Here is a 25,813-nt window from a genome sequence, read left to right as displayed (position 1 = left end):
ACTGTCTGTTTAGGAGGGTTGTGAGGTAACATCTTACCTCAAAGTGATTTTGCTTCTTTGAATGGTTGGGCAATGTGTTCATGGTCATTTTTCTCTGTGGTGAATGTTTCTTTTGTGGCCTTGACATATCCCCCGGTGGGCTGTAATTCCATTTTATTTGTGTTCAACAATGTCTGCTGCATGTCTGCGCGGTTACACGTGACAAATAATAACCTAGAACATCCCGCTGGAAGTCTCCTGTGCATAGTGAGGAAGGATTCCCCTGTGATCACTGCCTCATCTGAAATATCTTTACTCCAAAGCTCCTACGTCTTCTGCACGTCTGTCAATGGTACAAGAGTCTGTTTCGTTTAGACAACCTACAATTTAGGTTTCGCTGTCCTTTAATTTTAAGTTCTTATTTTACCCGCGTTGAGGGAGCTGGGGACACTTGACTTGCATTGCTGTAGTAGTACATATGGTCGACAGAACTTAGGCCGGCAGTCACTAGATCGACACATAAAAAAGGTTGACATGAGTTTTTCTTTTTTTTGGTGTCTATGTCGACTTAAGTCAACATGGACACCATATACACCAAGATGGACACCATATAAGTGTCCCGCATCCCCTCGCTGCGCTCACCATGATGTGGCTGCGGTGCCTCACTATGCTCAGCACACTATGATATTCTCACTCTGGGGCAGATTTATGAAGCAGTGATAAGGGAGAAGTGATAAAGTGCCCGGTACCTTATCACCAGCCAATCAGCCCCTGACTGTTAAGTTACAGGGCCAGATGTATCAAGCTTCAAAGAGTGATAAAGTGGAGAGTGATAAACAACCAGCCGGTCAGCTCCTAACTGTCATTTTTCAAACCCAGCCTGTAACATGGCAGGTAGGATCTGATTGGCTGGCTGTTTATCACTCTCCATTTTATCACTTTTTGAAGCTTGATACATCTGGCCCATAGTCTGGGTTTTAAAAAGGAACAGCAGGCGCTTTATCACTTCTCCTCTCATCACTGCTTCATCCATCTACCCCTCTATGCCCACTTGGATAGTAAAGTATGAAAAACCACCTTTAAAAACAAAAACCTTTTCCATGTCGACCTAATGACCATGTCGACCTATTTATGTGTCGACCTAGTGACGGTCGAGCAAATGACTGTCGGCCTAATGCTTGTAGACCTAGTGACCACATCCCCATTAAGAACCTATAATGAAGCATGTCTACCCATTTTCAGATTCAATTCAAAGCCAATATAGTATACGCAATGGTTCATATGCATTCCGAGGACTTATAATGTTATAGTTATAACGGTACTTGTTTCCTAGCACAGCGCCCATCGCATAGCATTGCATGCCGGCAAATGGCATGCGATGCGATTTTTAATTGTACAAGCACCCTAATGGATGCTTACAATGTTAAATGCACCCCCATTGTCAATGCCACCCCCACTATCAACGCCAACCCGAAGCGTGGCGAGCGCAGCGGCGGTACGCGTCCTCCGACCTATTCATACCCCCACTATCCACATTGGCGTGGAGTGTGTTTATATAGTGTGGCGAGCCTGAAGTGTGGCGAGCGGACGCGGAATACATGTAAAGAAATCCGTTTCCCCTCACGGGGCTTGCTGCGCTCGCCACACTATCTAAAATCAACTCCACGCCGACGTGGATAGTGGGGGTATGAAAAGGTCGGAGAACGCATACCTCTGCCCCTCGCGGGCTCGCTGCGCCCGACACGCTTCGGGTTGGCGTTGATAGTGGGGGTGGCGTTGACAATGGGGGTGCATTTAACATTGTAAGCACCCATCAGAGTGCTTGTACAATTAAAAATCGAATCGCATCGTATGCCGCTATTTTGCATGCGATGAGATGCACTTTGATCAAAATCGGGGGCGCCGTGCTAGGAAACAAGTACCGTTATAACTAATAAGCCCGCTCGAAGCATATGCTTTGAAAGCTAGTCTGCTACCTTATTTATTTATTAACAGTTTCTTATATAGCGCATACAGATTCCGCAGCGCTTTACAGAGTATAGTTGCTCATTCACATCAGTCCCTGCCCCAGTGGAGCTTACAATCTATATTCCCTACCACATGTACACACACACGCAGACATTCTAGGGGTAATTTTTGTTGGGAGCCAATTAGCCTACCAGTATATTTTTGGATTGCCTCTGTGTCTGTGCATGTGTGATAGAGAAAGACAGTTTCACTCGCTGCCAACAGATGGCAGTGTTTCAGAGGCTCACAATCAGACATTTGACATATATATATATAGATCAGGGATGGGGAACCTTCGGCCCTCCAGCTGTTGTTTAACTACACAACCCAGCTTGCCCTGCAACAGTTTTAGTATGGCCAAATAGCAAAACTGTAGCAGGGCATGCTGGGATGTGCAGATCAACAACAGCTGGAGGGCCAAAGGTTCCCTATCCCTGATATAGATGATAGATTTCTATTTCTATTCTGTATGAAGACAATATTTTGACATTTATAGCTTTGCTTGTAGCACGAGAAGGCCCTAAGTAAATTGCAGTATAGTAAAATAAGCTATTTACCAGGGCGGTAATAACAGTCATAAAACACTCTGTCTAATATCTCTTGTACACTGATTACAACCATGCAGCAGATACGACTCCAAGAGTCTAATTTTGGTGCTTGAATGTCTGACTCTTTTTGTGAATGCTACACACAGAATAGAGATGTCTGTAGCCAAAACATTTGGCAACTGGCAGCATATCAGAGGGAACCTCGGACGGAGAAAGTACAACCGCTATTTTACATCTCTCTATTGCGTTCCTGGCATGGATGCTTAAATAACAAGACATATAAAATGCTTAGTTCTTTATATACACACCAAATATGAGAATTAGACACGCTTAAACCCTAAATTCAGAACTTCAATCAAAGCCGCCCAGTTTTAAGCAATCCCGTAAAAATTGCAATATATTTTTAATTCAAGCTAGTTTAAGCTAAAAGAGCAACTCTTTATAGTGTTTTAAAAAAAAACCAACAATAATAATTTGAATATTACAGTATTTGATTTATATTTGTATGGGAAGGCATTTAATAACAATACAATATAGCAATTTTACAGGATTGTTTGGTAGAAATGTGGCTGGCTGGAACTTTGATTACATTTTAAATCTAACAATTAGACTAGAAAAAGGAATTGCGAGCGTTCTAAGTTTAGATTGGCTGTAAGAACCACTGTGAAACATTATTGAAAATAATTATTTCTTTGTGTTGTAATATCCTGTAATACCCATTGGACTTTCTAACAATTTGTTTTCACTCTGTTTAGTGATAATCCAGTTCATTGATTTTTAGTATGTGTACTGTTGGTGACTGATCATAAGCTTGTTTAACATCAGGTTTGTGAATGTTGGGTTTTCCAAATTTACGACACAACTATTACACCTCATTATGGGTCCCAACCAGGAGCAAATTTCTAATTTAAAAGGTCCTGTGTAACTTTAAAGGTATTTGGTAACTAGGGATATAAATAGTTACCCTTTTTAAACCTGCGGGTATTTTAATGAACTAGTCTGGTGGTTTCCAAACTTTTTAAATCACGGCGCCCTGGAGTATCCAAAAATGTTCACGGCATCTCTACAAACTATATTTATTTTGCTGTGATATTAATTAATAATAAATGTTTTCCTTTCAAATCAAGGGGGTAACGTCGGAGTATCTAAATATATTTTGGGGTAAAAGGTAAAAACAGTTCCCTGACCCCTGATTTAGGGGAGAGACCAGGATCTTTATCGTTGGATGGAGATTTCCTGGCCTCTTCCATAGATCTGCAAATGGGCGGCTAGCATGAGCCTGTGGATGATGCAAGGAGCCTTATGCTACGTCCTCTGATCATTACTGCAGCAGAATGTGTGTACATGTAATCAACACCTCCTGCTGCCTTTACATACAGAGCTACAGACAGCAACTCCAGCCACATACGTGTAAGCCCCCATGTGCGTCTCAGACCCAGCCCTTATTTCCTTGCCTGTAATGTATGTTCAGTTGTGGCTGAATGTACATCCGAATCTGTTGTCCGTGTAATACATGTATACATGAATCCAAATAGCAAGAGGTGTGGTATGGATCCCGACAGTCATTAGCCCGACGTCGGGATCCCGACTGCCCGTACCCAGACAGCATGGCAAGTGCAAAAAAGCCCCTTGCGGGCGCGGTGGCTCGCTACGCAAACCACCTATTCTATTCTCCCTCTCTGGGGGTCGTGGACCCCCCCGAGGGAAAATAGCAGGTGGCCATTGGGCACCCGGCTGTCGGCATTTTGACAGTCGGGATCCCGACGTCGGGTAAATGACTGTCAGGATCCCGACTGTCGGAAACGCGTCCGGCACCCAATAGCAAGACCCTTCACATAATAAAATGAATGATTTTTTGACACCCCCCCCCCCCCCCAAAAAAAATATAGAAATCTTTATTTTAAAAGATCACATTCCAGTTCACCTTAAAAAGTTGTAGAAAACGGTGAATCTCGCGAAAATCATGGAGAAAGCAGTTCTCCATCCTAGCATTGAATACACTCTAAGCAAATTAGTCAAAACCCCATTGAAATACACCAACGAATTGCAGCAAGCATCAGGGCCGGTGCAAGGCATCTAGGCGCCCTAGGCGATACCGCCCACCCCACGCCGCCACCCCCCCCCCCCCTCTCATGGCAGATTATCCTAAAATTAAAATAGAAAAATCCTGAATATTACTGCTGGCTGCTACTGTTGGCCGACTGCAGCTCACTACCGCCCCCCAGTGGCCGGCGCACTAGGCAAATGCCTAAACTTGCCTAGTGGTGGCGCCGGCCCTGGCGAGCATGCCGGCATTCACTGTTTGCTTTCGGCGAGCAGTGAACATTGAATACAGTGAATATCCTTTTCAGTGAAAAGATTCACCGTTTCGCTGAAAAACAGCCCAGTTCACCGAAAAAAGCGTTGAATCCAGAGCATTGAATACTGGCCATAGAGTGGCTGATCTCTGGATCAGCCGCTCTGCAGACAGTAGTGACAGATACAACCCCACGATCTGTAAATGCCACATAGGATTGTATTGATGTGCATAAAATACTTTATTATGTGATTTCTGCGCATGTAATGTTCTATGTTGGGGATCAAAATAAATCTGAATGTCTCTACAGCAGGGCCGGACTGGCCATCTGGCACTTCTGGCAAATGCAAGAGGGGTCGATGGCCATGTGGGCCGATTTCTTCTTGCAAGGTGGAGGTTCTGCCTCCCGATCAGTGTACAGAGAGAGCCGCTGGACTTGCGGCAGTTCCGGCGGCTCTCTCTGTGCTGATGAGGTCCTGCAAGCCGGGAGAGGCAGCATGCGCGGTGCATGTGTGTACGCACGCAACAAATGTCGGGTGCGTGCACAAATGACAGGGCCGATTCGGCAGCCCAGTCCGTCGCTGCTCTACAGTCACATCCCTCATATAAAGCATATACAAACAAAGAGCATTTAGCATTGTCAGTGTATTGTAAATATTATAGGAAATAGCTATTTCGCAATAAATAAAACATAATGCAGCTGTGTTTAATTTTGAATGGTGTCATGCTTATTATACTTTTAAGGTCCATACACACTGAGCGATTTTCGCTTGCTTAAGCAATTTTGTCGGGGTGGACGACTTTTTATAGCAGGACGCTATGGAAAGCCATCCACTCCGTCGCCCATCTGATGGTAATACCAGCAGATGAGTGGTGGCTGCCTGCGATGATGCAGGGACGCGCAACAGATGCGGTCTGCTGGTCTACCAGAGGTTATATTAAAGCACAAAGGTGCATACACATGGGAAGATTTGGGCCATATATACGAGTTTGACCATGCAATTTCCCTTTCACTCTCCAGGGGTGTGGTATAGGGCTCCGACATTCAGTATCCCAATGCCGGATCCCGACTGCCGGTGCTCCGACAGGGGGGCGAGTGCGATGAAGCCCCTAGCGGGCTCGGTGGCTCGCTACGCTCGCCACAGGTTCTATTCTCCCTCTATGGGAGTCGTGGACCCCCACAAGGGAGAATAGCCCCTGTGTGTTGGGATCCCCCCTGTCGGAGCACCGGTAGTCAGGATCCCCACTGTCAGACCGTCATCTGGCACCCCTCCCCAGAGTCCAGAACCATGCAATCTTGACTATATTTACTTGAGATTTTGACTATGGGGGGTTTTGGCTATACTAGAACACTAGATTTTTTCTTGCGATTTTAAACAAAATAGTTTGTCCATATACCCTGTCTAGGGAATCTGAAAATTAAACGGTGATTACCCTAAATCTATGAAGAAAAATGTTACGTATTGCATAGTGATACAGCAATTATTAAAATAGCAATGTTGGCCTGGAGTCATAGGTGCCGATTTATGTTTTTGCTGGTGGGTGCTCAAGCCAAAAATATAGAGGAGTGGCTTCATGGGGAAGGGGTGTGGCCACAAAATAATACCAATTTATATTACAGAGCACAGTTGTCTCCAATATTCAAATTACGGCAACAGTGTTCCACATCCATAAATGCCCCCACAGTGCAGGTAAATAAATGCTCCCACAGTGAAGGTACTTCCCGGCATACTGTTTCCCAGGTGGCGGGTCCGGCAATGTGGGTGCTGCAGCTGCAAATTAGCAAGTTAATATGGCGGGACTCAGGCCCGTGGGTGCTCAACAATTTCCGTGGGTGCTCAGGCCCTTGAGCACCCACAGAATCGGCACCTATGCCTGGAGTCACATAGAAACATGGAATTTTGATGGCAGATAAGAACCAATTGGCCCATCTAGTCTGCACTAAACATATGTACAAACACACTGGGGTTTATTTTGTTGGGAGAAAATTTGCCTACAGTACCAGTATAGTTTTGTATTGTTGGAAGAAACAGGACTACCCAGGAGGAAAGCCACGCAAGTATGAGGCTAATAACAAACGCCAGGCAGTGAGGACCATGGTAAGAACCAAACCCAGCAGTAACGCTAACCATTCTATCTTCTCTACTGATTGTGTTTGACACACTGAGTAAAGAACTACACATATATTTTTTGTACACATAGATTTAGCAGTAAATTGTGTCCTACCTAGTATTTATGGTATAATTTGTCTCTAGACAATACTAAACATTCTAATTCGTCAGGAAAGTGAATTGTTATTTCCTTGTATCTCATCTAGGTGATTTTTACTTATGCAAGTTGGGAGAATTTCACCAGGCCACATCAAAGAACTAATGACGGTATTTGTGGAATGAGCATAGAGAAAAGTAACCACCCATCCTCTGTCCCCTAGGGAAGTAATTACTATAATTATCCTCCCTAAGCATGGGGAATGCCACTGCTACATTTCTGCAGACCGTATTTTATGTTCACGGCTCATTAAATGTCATTGTTCATATGGGTTGGAAATATCTGTTTGTTGTATATATTACATTCTATGGCAGGGGGGGACAAGGACCGTTTGAATAGGGGAAAAATTACTTGCGGGCCATAAAAAAAAGAAAAACACTTACAGGTTCACCTGCGGCAGCCGTCCCACACTCCGGCGGCTGCCGCTGTTTAAGAATTGCCGGTCTGTGTGGTCCGAAGGCTGTGCAGGGAGTCAAGTATAGGGGAAATCTCGCAAGAGGTCTGTAGTTCTCGCGAGATTTCCCCTGTACTTCACTCCCTTGCCGGGCGGGCCGGACAGACCAGCTGCGGGGGGCGTATACGGCCCGCAGGGCCGGAGGTTCCCCACCGCTGTTTTATGGGAAGTATACTGTGGGTTTGGCCTTAGCCTAGAGGATTCGGCTCCATGTTTACTCTAAGATGAGAAACATATCAACTCTATGATAACCTACATAGGAGGTCAAGCAACCAGATGCATGGTGCTATTGGCCGTTCAACTCCACTTTTCTAAACCAGTCACTTCATACGTCCAATGTAAAGCTACTTCTGATTCTAGGGACTGAAGCCCATGCATCGGCTAGATACTAGGTTTTGTACGGTGGGGTGGAGTGTTTTACTCCGCCTAGATTTTCTGCCCATACACAATGGATGCATATGGACTCCAGATCAGCACTGAGCTGCAACTCCCTCAACCTAAAAATGTTGGCACCACAATTGGTCAATTAGACAGCAGATTTGCATGATGATTATGCAGTGTATAGCCAGCTTAATTGGGACACCATAGTGTTCCATATGTGTATATGCATAATGTCTTATACTCCATCACTGGCCTAGGCCAATTATGTCCTGTCGTGGAGTTTGCAGGTGCACACTAAATATAAATGCTAGACCTTGTAATATCATTGCTATATTGGTATACCTCTTACCTAGGTAAGTCTCATCACATATAATATCCCTTATCCCTATTACTATCACTTCAATTTCACACTAATGTGGTGCCATGGGGTGGTTCTGCTGGGCTGGCCTGGGGGGTGCTGTGCCCTGGACCTGTCTCAGAGTAGTGTTAGGGACTTGTCCTATTGAGGTAACCTGGACGCGGTGGACAAGCCCATAATAATGGCCATCATTATGCTAAGAACCTCAGAAATGCAATATAGCAATGATATTAAAAGGTCTAGCATTTATATTTAGTGTGCACCTGCAAGCTCCTCCTCCTGCTTGCTGCACTACAGGTCTCAGCAGGTAGCACCTCATATGTCCAGGGTGTGCAGTTTAGGGCCCCTCCCCCTATGTCCTGTCGTGGTCTAGGATTGTCAGTTGCGTTGGCATCGTTCTGTGCTAAGTGATTATTCAGAATCTACAGTACGTTACAGCAATATAGAGGTGGGGAAGCTGCTGGAAGGACACAAGGCATGGAGCTGCTAAGGGACATGGACCGTGAGCTGCTGGAGTGACAAAGACAGATGTGGGCATTATGTGCATAAGGGGCACTACTGTGTAATGTAATATGAAGGTCACTACATGCGGTGTAATGTGTATATGATTGTCCTACTGTGAGTTGTAATTTGTTTGGAGTTACTATTGTGTGACCACATGCGACCATTATCCCTTTATGGGAGATAGGGCACAAGTTCTCTGGCACTGGTCTAGGCTCTGCCTAATGAGGGGGGTCAGTGTTAGGGGAAAGGAGTTCCACCACCTCCACAGGACCATTTTAAATAAATATGCGGGGCTGGCCAGGTGTTTTGTTTTTTTATTAGGGAAGCCGATCCCGGGAATCCCAGGATTGGGCATTTTTTCAATCCCGAATTCCGGGATTGAAAAAATGCCCGGGATTGGCATCCCTAGTGCCAATTAACCTACTGTTATATTTTTGGATTGTGGGAGGAAACCGGAGTGCCCGGGGGAAACCCACGCAAGCACAGGGAGAATAAACAAACTCTGCACAGTTAGAACCCATGACCTCAGTGCTGTGAAGCAGTAATGCTAATCATCACACCATCCAAATGGGATGTTGCCCATATCAGTACAATCTGATTGATTGGTATGGGCAACATCCTAACTTCAAGTGAACTCCTATCTTCATAAATGTACCCTCTTGTATGTACACATATTCCTACAGTACAATGAATACATATACACATTGTTATCAGTGGGAGACCAGTCCGGACTCGCACTTCTGGCAAATGCCAGGAGAGCCGATGGCCTGCTGGGTAAGGCCAAGCACACAGGGAAAGATGATCACAGCAGGTTCATGTCCCCTGCCCATCAGTACCTGGCATACAGAAGGTGTGAGGTGTGAGGCTAGGCCGCCCTGTCCTGAGACACGCCTCCTCAGCCCCTTTGACATATGCACACACAAGGATGGGCTGGGGCTGTTTCACTGCCCAAGTCTGTCCCTGGTATCAAACTTTTGAGAGGAATCAGATGCCCATAGCAATAAATGCGGCCTCACAGCTTGTTAGTTGTTATGGGCAACTGCTCCACTTTTTTCACTGCTTGATACATCTCCCCCTGTCTCTAAGGTTTGATGCATCGCCCCTTCGCTGTCATTTTGGGATAACAGCTGTAACATTATTCCATTGCTGCCAGAAATGTCAGCTGGGCATGGGGGTGAGAGGATCAGTAGCATGTGAATACCAATTCTGTTATGCCACATACTGCCGCCCCCCCATAAGGTCACACACCCACCTATAACATTGCTTGTGAAGCATCATATTATTGCAGCTGGTAAACCTCATTGACGGGAGCTTTCTTTACATGCAACAACAAACTAGGCCGTGTTCATTCTGGGTGTAGTTCCAAGTTACAGATGGATATCTTTAGTTACTGTAATATTTTATTATTTATAAATTGCCACATCATCAGCAGTGCTGCACAGGTTCTGTAATGCATTACAGCGATAGTTCCGTGAGTAATATTAGTAACCAGACTCCCTTCACAAAAACCCAGCAAAGACCATAGGAATTAGTTGTGTGTCCGTGTGTATTGTAAATCACTTTGCAGCGTAATCAATTCTAATAACTTAAGTGGAATGAATTTGATACATAGTTGCCCGTAGCAACCAGCAGTTCGCTTTTTGTCAGCATTTATTGCTATGAGCAACTTATATACTTTAATAAAGGGTTAGGTAAAATGCTTGTCTTAATCAATATGTTTTGAGTAATTATTTAAAATTGAGTCTGTCACTTTCATACTGGAATGTCTGAGGTACAAGAGAGACATTTGGAGTGCTTGATAGGTGCACTCAGTTCTCAAAGTAGGGCAGATGTATTAAGCCTAAACAAGAGATAAATGCAAGTGTGATAAAGAGAGATAAACATCCAGCCAATCACCTGCCAACTGCCATGTTACAGGCTGTGTTTGAAAAAAGTCAGTTAGCAGGTGATTGGCTGGACGTTTATCTCTCCTTATCACATTTGAATTTATCTCTTGTTAAGGCTTAATACATCTGCCCCTGTTTGCTAACCGCTCTGCACCTTAATCCTGTCTACGACTGTTGTCGCATGACCATCACGGCACATTGCGACTCAGATGGACCAAATGTGCCCAAGCAATAACGTGTTCTATGTACGGGTGTATAACATAACATGTAACAGCTACAGGAGTGTGATCTTTAAGAGGGTGTGTGGTTGTGTCCGGCATCCTGAACGGTTTCTTCAACTTTTTGTGTTCCAGATAATGGTGGACAAACTTTGTCTGGCGGAAACAACTGGCCTTTGCGCGGCCGAAAATGGACACTGTGGGAAGGAGGAGTAAGAGGAGTGGCCTTTGTTACGAGCCCATTGATAAAACAGACCGGAATCGCTATTAATGAACTGATCCATATATCTGACTGGCTGCCCACTTTAGTACATCTGGCCGGCGGTTCTACCAATGGCACGAAACCCCTGGATGGGTTTGATGTTTGGAAAACAATCAGGTAATATTTTTATATCTACAGCTTATATTCTAGGGGATAGGTAAACACTGCTGAAGGGTAGAAAAGCAGAGTTTGCAAATAAGCATGTTAGGTAGTGTGAAGAGAGGCTGTGTTATTGCAGGCAAGTATGAATAGGGGTGGTAAGGCTTCCCAGAGGATGAGAGCTGCATGGAGATGTCCTGACGGTGAGAATGATGGAGGGGGTGCCCATTGGCAGAGTGTAGTGGGCAGGAGACGGTGTGAGGGAAAATAATACTGCAGAGGTAGGAAGAAGATTGGGTAATCGCCTTTTAAGCGAGATGAGTTTCTGTAGGGGACAGACAGCCAGCGTAGTGACTATCAGTAGATGTATGGCAGTGAGAAGCAATTTGGTAAGCAATGGTAAGGATAGGATAAAGACGGTGAGGAAGCTGTTCAGGAGATCAGGGTAGAATAGATTTCAGCAATCCAGGTAAGGGATGATGAGAATATGAATAAGAGCTTTAGCACCTTCCAGGCTGAAAAGGGGCCTGGTCCTGTAGAAGCTACAACTCCCAGCATGCCCTGCCACAGTTTTGTTATTAGGTAAAGCTAAGACTGTGGCAGAGCATGCTGGTATATGTAGTTCCACAGAAGGTACAGAGCCACAAGTGGACCAGGTCTGCTGATATTGGGTGAAGTATTGAATGCGGTAAAGGTGGCTGGCATGAAGCTGAGGCAAAACTAAAATCTGGATTGAAAATTAATTAATGGAGTAACTCTATCATAATGTCATTCAGCTCTTATTATTATTATATTTTATTACTATTATTATTATCATCTTATATTTTTATTATTATTATTATTATCTTTTAATTATATGGTGCCACAAGGGTTCTGCAGTGCCTAACAAAGTACCTAAATGAGTAAAACATAACTAATGCTGTGCGCACACGGTACAATTTGACAGTCGATTTTGACTATATAGTCAAAATCGAATCGGGATTGCATAGACATCGAATGAAGATAGAACATGTTTCACCTGATTCGATGCTGCTGCACGCTCCCATTCAGCTGAAATCGAAAAGCCAAATAGACAGTGCAGCAATGACTATATATAGTGCAGATTGAATGTAGATAGTATAAATTGTATGTAAATAGCACATGAGTTAGCAAAAATTGCATAGCATCGAATCTTAAGTCGAATAGCACAGGAACCTCACGGTGTTTACCCACTCGCTAAGCAGTGAAAGAATCAAGCCCTCTGTTTGTCAGCCGTTCACAGCCACTGGTGCAGCACTGGTCTTTGCAGGTTACTAATGTCCAGCATTCCCTCACTTTGCTTAGCTTTAATTGCAAAACTCCCTCCACTGACCCAACATCTCTTCTCGCATCCTTCAGTAAGTGTTCTCTCCCGGTCGCTACATCCTAATAAAACTGGATGAATATCTAGTAACATAAGTCAATTTTTAAGCCCTCCTTTTACCGTATAAATCAGCCGGACATAATATTAGTAAATCAGGGCCGTAACTAAGGGGGGGGGGGGGGGGGGGCTGGGAGGGATCAGGTGCAACGGGCGCTGCATGGGGGGGCGCGCGGTGAGGTCCGGGCAGCGGGGGTCCAGGGATGGGCAGCGGGGGTCCGGGGACTGGTGTAGGCTACACTGTACACTGTAGCGGCAGCTTTTACTCCGTCTCCTATCGCTATGTGCCGGGCGGTGGGCGGGAAGCAGATTTTGAAAAGACTTGCCAGACGCTGATTGGCTGAATTCAGCCAATTAGCGTCTGGCAAGTATTTTCAAAGTCATCAGCGCTTCCCACCGCCAGGCAAATAGCGCTAGGAGACAGAGTGAAAGCTGCCGCTACACAAGTCTCTGGACCCCCGCTGCCTGTCCCCGGACCCCCGCCGGCTGTACACAGATATGTTGGCAGCGGTAGGTCGCCCAGCCTCCGGCGCCAGGGCAAGGCAGTCATTTGGTGTGTGTGTCCCCCACTTCCCCGACCAAATGACTGCCGTCCCCGGGCGCCGGAAACCCTAGTTTCGGCCCTAAGTAAATGGACCATTTTGATTCTATTGCTTTTCTTTTGAGAAATTCTAACATAATTGACAACCAATTAACAGAACCTATTGCTGGGTATTTGCTCAAAATCAACATTCATTTATTTGCTATTTTACTTAATTCTGGGTAGTACTGGAACATTCACAAAAGTCTGTGTGTTTTCATGGTGATTTTGCTCATATTTGGCTGATTACTTTGCATTGAAGTTGCTCTGTGCCTCATCCCGATGGCACACTGCCCTATGAGACTGACTTTTCCTCATTATATGTCTCTGCTTCCCAATAAGGATGTCTCTTGCTGATCCCCTGGCTCTTCCAATTCCACATAAAAAAAATTGACATGAGCAGAATTAGTGTTTTATAAAGTATATTTGCTGTTTTGCACATTTAAGGAAACTTGCCTTACATGAAATGACAGACCCAAAGGGTAATTGGCATATACTGTACGAGATAAATACTAATATTTAGGGGGTAATTCAATTAACTGCAGTAAATTACAGTGATTCCCCGAATGTATCCAATTAGCCCCGAAACCAACAGTTATCAAGGTTTTTTTTTTTTTCAGCAGCACCAGACCCTTAAAAAAAAAAATCCACAACTATTGGTGGATTAACGGTGTTGTGACGCTGTTAATATGCCATTCCGTAAATTTTTCATAAATTCTGGGGTCGGTGTATTAATGGGCGATATGGGAGAGATGCGGTATCAGGGCATGAATTATGAAGGAAGGAATTAATTATTATCACTAAGAATTATGAAGAAGGAGATGTGAGTGAACTGAAAGGGCGCTATGCTATCTACAGATGCAGGTGTTGTTGCCCATTTACCACAGAAGGGACAGTGCTGCCGCCTCCAGACTAGCCAAACGATCGTGCAGTGCTAGCTAGATATCATGTATGCACAGTAGTGTCTGGCAGGGATCGCTATGTTCATACATCTTGGTGCTAGTGCTTCCTGCTTTGCTTCAGGAAACAGGCGATGCTGGAAGTGCTATAGCAGTTTGATCCATGCCGCTATAGCAGGGTTGCCGACCCTCCCGGAATTACCGGGAGGATCCCGAAAATCAGGTCCTCCTCCCGGCCCCCCGGAAAGGTGGGCAACCCTCCCGGATTCCGGGGGACCCCCACGCCACCCCCCGATTGTGGCGTCTTCCCCATACCTTTGAATTGAAAACCGTCAATCCGCGGGTCTCAGAGGAGGGGGCGGAGCTAAAATCGCGTCATTTTAGCCCCGCCCCCTCCACAGAGATCCGTGAATTGGGGTTTTTACCATTCTGGGGGCGGGGCTTAATGATGTCAAGCTCAAGTCCCACCCCCCGAACTGCAGCTGGAAGTCTCCTCTCCGGGCTTCTCCCGGAGAGGAGACAGAAAAAGTCGGCAACCCTGCGCTATAGTACATCTTCTACTCTGTGTATAAAGACCCTATAACCAGTGGTAATGCCCGTCAACACGCTAATTTAACGGGCATTAACTAGGCTGATGCGTGAAAAAAGGAGTGCAGTTAAAAAGTATAACATCCCCCCATAACCTTATCCAAATCAATTTTTTTTTTTCATGAAGAGCGCCAAGGAAATCCTACTTATCTACTCTCCCAAAATGTGTTTAAGACTCCCGAATAACAGATGTGTCCTTCTACATCGAGTGGTCAGGTTCCATTCAACCCTTCTAGCTCTGCGCTTCTTTTATTGCTGAATATGCTTCTTAATCGCAGTGTGATGCAATTAGGACACAACAGTATTAACTGATTCAATTTAATATGATACTTGTATATCTGATGGCAACTGAGTCTCTAGACAGAGCACAATGAAGACTCAGTCTCACACAAATATACAAGTGTCCATTTCAAATGGATCAGGACAGACTCATGTGGCCAAATATAATAGCTTCAGAGATTGGCCGGACGAAGAAGTGAAGTTGTTTGTTTTTTTAAAGAGAAATAAATTACAAGGCAAAACCATGCCTTTTAATTGATGGCCCCTTTAAAAAAAACTTTGATGCATTTTTACAAAAAACTATGCTAGAGATACCCAACGTTAACATGCTCTCACTAGACCTGTTTGCCAAGATGATCACCCATGATGTATGAGGACACAGCTGAATGGTGTGTTCTTCCACAATCCTGGCAGAGAAGGCCACGCTCCAATTGTGCGTCACTTACATTCTATAGCATGATAGTTAGAAGCTGATTTCTATTGTACACTCCTTTACTTGTCCACTCTTTAGAATAGTGATTTTCAACCGTTTTTGTACACGAAATAAGATTTTAAAATTGCAAAGGCACACCATGAGATCCCCACAGGGTAAAACACATTGGCCCCCACAGGAAAAAAAAACCCTATTGGCCCCATATAAAAAAAAAAAAATCACACTGGTCCCCACAGGTAACAAAAATAAAATACATTAGCCTTTTACATGAAAAGAAGAGACCAGTAAATAACAGTTGAACTGGTGGTGGCTGTAAACTGGTTTGGGCATCTCTAGATCTGGGGGCACACTTGAGAACAGCTCAAGGCACACTAGTGTGCCACAGTACAGTGGTTGAAAAACACTGGATTAGAAGGCTCTTCCCACATATATCCAGCTCATCCCATTTAAAAAAAAGGGGGAGGTGTGTGCAAAGTGTGGGGAACGGAATCACCACAAATTACACTGTGCCTCTGGCGCTGTTGTTAATGTAATTAATAAAAAATATATAAATCTATGGAGAGGTTACTGCTGCTGCATGTGGTTTATGTGAATCAGCTAAAATTCACAGAGAAGAGGAGAAACAAACTGGAATGTTTTAAACCACCTTGCGCTGCTGGTACACCTGTTGAAACACTAATAATACCACTGGACAGAATGACACTGGACACACTGCCGGAAATGTACAAAAATCTTTTTATATAAGAAAAAAGGAATAATAAAACAATTCATACATATAAATTAATAGCATTAATGAATACAATACAATAAAATACCTAAATGGCCATTAGGTTAACGTTTGCAAACTATAGAGTACTCCGTGATGGGTTAATAGTAACAGTCACTGGGGATAGCCAGAATGATGAGGAAATGAAAGGGGGGAAATGATGCAAATGGATAAGTAGCAGAGTTAGTGGATGAATGTAGACACATGCGGGGTTAATGAAGCTGTTAAACCAGTGCTCGGGATGAGACACTGTAAGCAATAGATGTTATCTCACCCTCCGTTGGTATGGTAGTAGGAGGCGTCGGGGAGCTTCAGTTGGTATCAGCTCGTACCCGGTAGATGACGCTGCTGACGGGGAGCCTGAGTTGGAAAGGCTCTACCCGCTGTGTGCTGGGTCTGATGGTTTTAGACCAGCTGTATAAACATAGCCAGGAGAAATAACGGCTGGATGTAATTGCTGGGTAGCGGGAGGAACACTCGACCGCTGGGTGAAGGGGTAGTAGCTGCTGCCAGATGACGGTGGCTTGTAGGCTGAAGACCGCGGCAGACCAGCTGGAGGTAGTGACTGGGAGGTAGGGGAATCACGGAGGTTTGCTGACGTAACCGGAAATGACGTCGACGCGTTTCGTCTCTATGGCAACGGAGACTTTTTCATTCCATTTAGACCTGGTATGTTGTTGCTGCGGGGATAACAATTGGCGGCCAGTTTAGGTTTTTTTCAGTTTTGCTCTATGACTAGTGACGCTTGGTATATACCTGCTGCTATACTGTATATACTAAATACTGCTAGTGTTTGCATGAGAATGTACCAGAATAATTACAGCAATCCATTGTAGAAAAACAACATAGTATATGTGCAGTGTAAGAACACATTTATAAGGTATAACTCAAACAGTCTTGAATCTGGTACCTAGAGAAGAAGGTGAGGCCCCAGGCAGTGGAGCCCACCAGTGGTTCCCCTGTGGGCCAGTCTAACTCTGTCTATACTACCTTCTCTTGTCATGGATACTTTTCGCTATCGAGTGAGGGCATCATAAGCTGCAGCTGTGGTGTTACCGCCTAGGTAGAGGGCCAATTATAAGAGAAGCTGAGATCATGCTGGACAAAGGAATGGCTGCTACAGAAAGAGTCTCTCTATCACACATGCCACTGTCTGCTTATTGAGATTCAGGACAACAATCCTGATGATTACTGCAATTTCCTATTTCCTGCATAATTTTCTTTAGTGGAAAACCATCCAACAAAGGACAGCAGGGGCAGCTAAGCCAGGTGACCCAGATCAGCTGGAGGACATGAATCATTGGTTGTCTGTGGCAGCATCAGAGGTTTTAGAAATGGGAACTGCATTCCCAAAACCAGTCAGGGAGGAATACTTGACCAATTTTAATGGTCTTCAGTTCATGTCAAGGCAGGAAGACTGCATAAAAATAAACTATAAAGGGCAAATTTGAACTTTTATTATGGCTAGTAACATTTGACACTGTGGATTGGCACTGTATCTCTACCTACCAAACCAACGCTGGATGTTTCATCAATGTCTTCTGTCTATTCTCCATAGTAAGGGTCCAAAGATCTCTGACTTGGGCACAGGGTCCTCGTTCAGGGTGTCCTGTAACAGCTCATAGTACCATAAAGTTGGTTGGGGGATGTCACCTGCCCCCGATCCCAATGACTTTGAAGCTTTGGATCTGCATATTCTGTATTTATCTTGTGAACTTAAGGCTCCCATACATTGCGGCAACTTCTCCCTCGGAGAAGTCTCACACAATGCTCCCTTGAGCCGCCCAGGACCTTCTATATTGCATGCAATCCCAGCCAAGACTGTGCAGAATGCTCCTCCAGCTGGGGCAACTCGGAGGGTCTGTTGCGGTGTGCCCGGGACCACGCATTGCATCGTCCGTACCAGTCACCTGTAGTCACGTCTTTTCCTGTGATTGATTGCTGCAAACACAGGCAAAGAGCCCACATTGCAGATACATCGCCCAGTGTATTGGTGGCCTTTATTCGATGGAGGCTTCGCTGTGTTGACTTTTGCTGTAATAAGATAATTTCTGGAGGGCTCTGATCTTTTTTTACTTGCTTAAGTAGACTTCTCCTCTGTATAAACTATAAATCAATAGAGTTGGTCCAGAGCTGGTCCATAAAATGCTACTTTTATCCATAGCTGAATCTGCCCAAAAAACTGTGTATACAGGAACTCCTTGGAAAACAATATAGTTATTATCATGTTGCTTATGTTTATAGTTTTTTTTTTTTTCATGTTATTGTTTAGAGTTGTTATTTATGTAATATATTAAATTATATTAATAGATTATATTATATTAACATTCCACATCTCCAGAAGGACATAAACACATTAGAGATACTACCAAGAAGGACAACTGAAATGGTGCATGGCCTACATAACAAAACTTACCCAGAAAGACTAAAAAAACCTCAAAATGTATAGGTTGGAGCATAAAAGGGAAAGGGTGGACATGATAGAACCTTTCTAATCTATCAAGGGTTTTAACAAGGTCCAAGGGAGAAACATTCTTCAAATGAAGGGAAGTAATAGAACACTGAGGTTCTGAGGAAAACTTCAGAGAAGGGGTAGTGGACAGGTGGAATAGCCTTCCATCAGAGGTAGTAGAGGCTAAGACAGTAGAGCAATTTAAACATGCATGGGATGGACATAAGGATATCCTTACAAAGAAATAAGGATCAAATAGGGTAAAAAAAAAAGGGGCAGAATATATTGTCCAAATGGTTCTCATCTGTCACATTCTATGTTTCATAGTAAAAGCATAATGTTTATTAATAGTTAACGAGCCAACTCCTCTATTTTTTATTTGTTGCTTTCCTTTTTCTTTCTTTCTTTTTTTCCAAGTTAAAACTGATAATTAGGCATTTATTCCTCTAATTCCTTACCTACATGCATTATAGAATGAATTTTTACCCTGCAGAAGCGGCAAACATGTTGTATGCATACATAATTCTCCTAATGGATCACAGGGACTGTTCTGTATTTTTAAGTTTGCTACGTGTGATTTTCTTCAGCTGGGGGAGAAAAATGTGTTTAATGGTTTACTGTCAAGCCAGTTATTTCCTAAAGTTATAACAGAGGAAGTATTAAAATAGAGTATGCAATTAGCAGATGTTAGGCAGAGAGTAATGTTTGGCTCTCCTTTATTCTTAGCGAAGGAAGCTCGTCCCCCAGACTGGAACTGCTGCATAACATAGACCCTCTGTATGAGGATAACTTCCCATGTAAGTACCGCACACTCTTCATTCATTCATTCAGAACGGCTTTCATTAAGCTTCTAATAAAGTTTTTATGTAACCTCTTTGTATTGTGCAAGCTGACAGCTGCATCCAAATTCATTCATCTCATTCTCCAGGTTCAGCTACGAACTTTTTAGTATCCGTTAATCAAAAACATTTGCGACTACAAATAACCTACTCCAGGCTTTGTCTGCCATGTGAGGCAGATTGCTAGGGAGAACTATTTAGGGGGTAGACTGCAGACAATTGGTTTTATATTTTATTTGTGTTTGCTGATTGGTCTTTGACGGACTCCTATTTATATAGTCAAGTTCAAACATTTGGCAGGTGGTTAGGGTATAGCGTTTTTTTTTTGGTATTTAGACCACGCAAACTCTAAATTCAGCAAAAAGTGGAGCCGGACAAGCTTTCATTTCATCCATTGTGGGAGATGGAAGCTGGAGCTTTCCCTTTGAGCAGTGATACAGTGGTTACCTTGAGCTGTGACCGTTTTTATCCCACAAACTCTCCACCCCACCCCCAGTTTCCATCTGCTCCTACCTTCAGTCTCTGTATTTTACAGATCCCTCTCTCCATATCCAGCAAGTTTGAAATAGACCAGTGTCCCTGCAAAAATTGCTTTCACTTTCTGTTATGACAGCACCTAATTTGGTGAAGAAATTTGATCTGTTGAGTGGTCTCTCTTAGTCAGTGATGGTACTTAATTTCACAGGGGTGAGGAGTTGTTAGCCATTTATATATACCATATATACTGTAGATAGGACTAACTAGACTGTGAGACCGGTATGAGGCCCAAGGGTGTTACATCAACTGTCCATAGCAAGAAAATAAATTCTGATCCATAGCCATATTGCAGTATTGTGATAGTTAAATCAGTAAATGTTTGAGCTTAAATATGTGTACTAGAGAAGGTTTAAGCAGTTGGGGTCAACCACAAAAAATGCGGCAACTGCTGGAAAATTAATTCCGCCTACACCAATTACTTAAATCTGTAAGGTAAGCAGCAAATTGCTGATTTCTCAGTTTTATCTCCTGAGAACCCGTGAGAAGCTTCAATAATGAGAAGATCCCCTAATTGAATGAGAAGATCCCCTAATTGAATGAGAAGATCCCCTAATTGCACTCTTAGTTACTCTCATTCATTACTGGTGCAAAATAAGCTCTTGTAACCAAGTTATAATATAACCCACAATCCCATATTAATAAATTTGGACCTATTATTATTATATTTTATTTGTGTGGTGCTACAAGGGATCCACTTCGCCCGATTTACAGAGTACATAATCGAATAGGCAAAACAAGAACACCTTGGGCAGGATGTAATGAGGTGCGAGTCCAGCAGCCTTCGGGAAGTCGAGTGAACTTGGACGTTTGTTTAAAGGGGCATTCATTTTACAAGACCATGCCTTGTAAATAGAAACGGCCAAATTAGGACGGCATCCCACCCGGACTCGCACGTTACATCCCGCCCAGTGAGTTACAGTTACATAGAAACATAGAATTTGACGGCAGATAAGAACCATTTGGCCCATCTAGTCTGCCCCTTTTTTTATCCTTTAGGTAAACTCAACCCTTTTTAATCCTTATTTCTTTGTAAGGATATTCATATGCCTATCCCAAGCATGTTTAAATTGTTCTACTGTCTTAGCCTCTACCACCTCTGATGGGAGGCTATTCCACTTATCCACTACCCTTTCTGTGAAGTAATTCTTTCTAACATTTCCCCTGAGCCTACCTCCCTCCAGTTTCAGTGCATGTCCTCGTGTTTTATTACTTGTTTTCCTTTGTAAACTTGAGAATTGGTCAAGAGAATGGCAACTACAGTTTAATGCTAAAAAATGCAAAATTATGCACTTGGGACTCAAGCAGGAATCAAATGACTGATGATCATCAGTCATTTGATTTACCCCTCCTGGTGTGTCTACTCTGTTGCATATCTTTGTGTCATCTGCAAAAAGGCATACTTTCCCTTCAATACCATTTGCAATGTCACTAACAAAGATATTAAAGAGCACTGGTCCAAGTACAGATCCCTGGGGTACTCCACTGGTAACATGTCCCTCCATAGAAGGCACTCCATTTACTACAACTGTCTGTTTCCTATCCTGCAACCAGGTTCTTATCCATTTAATTGTTTTATAATCCAATCCCACACTTTCAAGTTTATTTAGCAGCCTGCGATGTGGGACAGTGTCAAATGCCTTACTAAAGTCTAGATATGCCACATCTACAGCCCCCCCTTCATCTAGTATTTTGGTCACGGAGTCAAAAAAGTCAATGAGACTTGTTTGGCATGATGTCCCTGCAGTAAAACCATGCTGTTTTGGATCCTGTAAGTTGTTTAATTTAAGATATTCCACTATTCTTTCTTTTAATAGTGTTTCCATTATTTTCCCTACTACTGATGTAAGGCTCAAGACCCTACAATGTTCTAAGCCAGGAAATTATATTTAAACTCCTGGTTGTGCACTGATTGCCCAATGACCATTCTCTTCCAGTAACTGAGAGACTGTAGTAACGGTTACGGGTCACCCGTAGTAGCATTTATATCTGTGTCACTGTTTATCATTACACGCTTCCAAAACATCCAGTGCATAATGGAAAATGATGTAAGTATTATTCTCAACCTTTGAACAATCTTAGGAGCCTCGTACTCCAATGCTCTGTTTCCTGTGGGACAGCCGTAAAAAGCATAACATTATTCCTCATTGTTCCTAATAAACATCGAAGTAGGGAAGATAAACAATACATGTTGGATCTGTGATTCATCTTGTAGGCTTCTCTGACAAGGGTCAGGCCTGACATTTAAATTGGTCATTGCTCACACTGTTTAGCTGTGATTATGAGCAGAGGCAAGCTGTACACGGACCCCTGTGTGTATATATATTTCTTTCCCGGCTCATTTAGGCTGTTTTTTTAATACTTTAACATCTTCTACACTTCATTACGTGTTCGTTTTATTCTTGACATTCAAAGTTATTCCCTCTGTGTTATATTTCTGATGCCAATTTTGTTATGTCCGCGATCCCCTGCTCAGGGATTTCCCCGCTCCCAATGTTTACAATTGACCTAACTCCCTGTAAGCCCTTTATGTTAATAGATGTTGACATCCGGCTATACAATCAAAGCTTCATGTTGGGGTCACTCCCAGAGGGTTGCTTTAGGAATATAGCATGTTATTGAAAACTTGAACCAATTATAAAAGCAGATTTCTTCTAACCCACTGACAAATCCCAAATGGAGCTGTTTGAAGAGGAAGAATCGCTAATTTCAAATAGTCCATTTTGTGTGTAATTTCCAGATTGCTAAATTGGGAACAGCCTATTCCCACCGTGCGCTGCGGCCTCAGTTATTAGTATAGAAATGCTACACAGCACATGCCTGTCAGAGGCATTACGTAAACTGTGATAGAAACCACAGTCCCCAAAAAAGAACAATCGAGTTCCTGGCTGGTAACAAGAAAGCAGTAGGCCACTGGTTCAGAAGAGAACGGGACATTTTTAAACAACTTTTCTTGTTAAGTTTTGATACTGTATATTTGAACATTGACCAATTTAAAAGTATTATTGCATTCTCCCGAAAAGGTTACACAATCTGGTTTATTATACTTAAGTACATACTGTATACAGAGGGGATACAGTTTATACAGTTTAGGCTGTAGGGTAGTTAGGTTAGAGTTAGGCACTAGAAGGGATGGTTCGGTTTAGGCTGTAGGGTAGTTAGGTTAGGGTTAGGCACTAGAGGGAATGGTTAGGTTTAGGCTGTAGGGTAGTTAGGTTAGGTTTAGGCTGTAGGGTAGTTAGGTTAGGTTTAGGCTGTAGGGTAGTTAGGTTAGAGTTAGGCACTAGAGGGGATGGTTAGATTTAGGCTGTAGGGTAGTTAGGTTAGAGTTAGGCACTAGAGGGGATGGTTAGATTTAGGCTGTAGGGTAGTTAGGTTAGGTTTAGGCTGTAGGGTAGTTAGGTTAGAGTTAGGCACTAGAGGGGATGGTTAGATTTAGACTGTAGGATAGTTAGTTTAGGTTTAGGCTGCAGGGTAGATAGGTTAGAGTTAGGTACTAGATGGGATGGTTAGATTTAGGCTGTAGGGTAATTAGGTTAGGTTTAGGCTGTAGGGTATTTAGGTTAGATTTAGGCTGTAGGGTATTTAGGTTAGATTTAGGCTGTAGGGTAGTTAGGTTAGGTTTAGGCTGTAGGGTAGTTAGGTTAGAGTTAGGCACTAGAAGGGATGGTTAGGTTTAGGCTGTAGGGTAGTTAGGTTAGGGTTAGGCACTAGAGGGAATGGTTAGGTTTAGGCTGTAGGGTAGTTAGGTTAGGGTTAGGCACTGGAAGGGATGGTTAGGTTTAGGCTGTAGGGTAGTTGGGTTAGGCACTAGAGGGAATGGTTAGGTATACATTGCTGGGAGGTCAGCGGGAAGGTAAGTATACTTACTGTACACCTTTCGTGATTCCCTGATTTGGGATGATGGTATTGGTATTCTGACTGCATCACCACTGCTGGTCATCCGTGTGTATTCCAGACAGAGAGATGAGTGCAGGCCTTGGAGAACCAACAGTACATTCTAATCAAGGTCTGTTGCAAGGTTCCGATTGGAGTTGGATGCACTGGAGCTATTTTTCATGCTGTGTCTGTTACCACTGTGCATGCGTGCAGATATCATGTGTACATTCAGAGGTGTGATTGAGGTGAATGGGAAACGCATGTTCCCAGAAATGCTTTAATGTAATGGGCGTTCCTGGGCAGGAGGTAGCTTAGCAGAGATGGTCTGTGTTAAGAGAGTATAGCGGACGTGTTAATGAACCATTTATATAGGAGGCCATACTCAGATGGAGAAACTGTGCGGGCCATAAGACTTGTGCAAGTTTTCATGGTGCATCCATTGGTGTGTCTGAAGATGCACCAGTCAGTATTTCAGGATCTACCGATGCTGCCAGTCGGCGTCCCAGTGCTTGCTGTCCTTGCTGTCCCAGAGTGCTTACAGTCATGGCTGTACCCCATGGAAGGACTTTGTAGCATAATTTCTATCAAGAAGCAGACATGCTCTCTGCAAACGGACACAGATATGGCCGAATCCTGCCCAGAATCAGGGCCCAACGTGCCTTATTGTCATTGTTCTCTCATTATTTTATATGAATAATATATGGTATAAAACCTCTTGGATTTCTGTTATGTCTTGGCTGCAGGAGGCATGCAGGCTTTCCAAAATGTTATACCTAAGGGCTGTCTTAATGTCCAGGATGCATACTTGGGGCTTCTGGGATATTTGCAGAATCCAGGAAAGTGATTGGTTGTAGCACTTCTGTTTTACTGAAGCCTGTATAGCTATGTTTAAGATCATTATTGTTCATTTATATGGTGCCACAGGTTCTCTATTGCTCTGTGCATGGGGGTTAAACATACAATAATATGCAAAAGTACAAGATGGTTCCATCTATGTTCTGTGTATAATTCATGTAAGAGATTATAATCTAGAGGGGCGATGTGTGGACACAGTAAGGTGTTTTCCGCTACTATTTAGCATGATTTCATATTGTTAGGGTCATATTTTTACATACAGTAGCAATGTCTATTTACTGTAGCTATACAAAGAGTATCCCCACTCAATAGTAATATATGGCCTATTCCAGATGTCTGTATGCTGAGACCACAGCAATACCAGCACAGATCACCTAGCAACCATCTGAGCGTTCTGCCTCCCTGAGTCAGGGAAATATACCGTACAGTAATGAGCTTAATTATAGCTCTGTGTGTAATCCAGGATTCTCTGCACTAATTTGATGCTTTGTATGTAATGGTATATGTCACATTGAATATTATAGGTAGGGACCGTCTACAAAGCTGTCATATTGTTGTAAGGATTATCTTCAGTAAGATTTAGCCTGCAATCACCATTCTTTCCCACACACGTATATTACAGTATTACAGCATTGGAGAGGGTATTTATGAAAATGTGGCATAAAGATGAATTTTTGCTACCATGTAGTTACACCTATTGCCACAATCTATCGTTAAAACTGAGGGAACTGCAAAGCCCAGCTGTACATTTTTTCATGTAGTTAACATGAAATATGAACATGGGTGGTGTATCCAATAGCAACAAGTCAAAGTTTAGGCTTTGAGGAGCAACCTGATATACACTAGATCGTACTGAACAACCATCTAAACTTTAAAGAGGCGGCACATTGCTCTCAATCTCCATAGCAAGTTCAATTAATGAATGTAGCCTGGGAGAGAGACACCTACCGTATCTGCGATACGCCCGCAGGAATTGCAGCATCTTGCCCCTGGAATGCCAGATTGCAAGTTTCCCCTCAGAGCTTAAACTGCGATCGCCAGGCGATCTCA

General features: G+C 43.4%; 1 protein-coding gene across 1 annotated transcript in view; it reads left to right on the top strand.

The window, feature by feature from the left end:
* ARSB (arylsulfatase B) overlaps positions 1 to 25,813 on the top strand; it is a 113,668-nt gene that overhangs the window by 45,372 nt on the left and 42,483 nt on the right. Inside the window, exons 5-6 of the mRNA XM_083152258.1 lie at positions 11,035 to 11,278; positions 19,383 to 19,453. Of these exons, the coding sequence (XP_083008384.1) occupies positions 11,035 to 11,278; positions 19,383 to 19,453 (315 nt within the window). The remainder of the gene's footprint in view (positions 1 to 11,034; positions 11,279 to 19,382; positions 19,454 to 25,813) is intronic.

The sequence above is a fragment of the Crinia signifera genome, chromosome 1 (assembly GCF_055691185.1).
Source record: "Crinia signifera chromosome 1, ASM5569118v1, whole genome shotgun sequence".
In the NCBI taxonomy this organism is placed as follows: Eukaryota; Metazoa; Chordata; class Amphibia; order Anura; family Myobatrachidae; genus Crinia; species Crinia signifera.
This window is presented reverse-complemented; position numbering and strand designations above follow the sequence as displayed.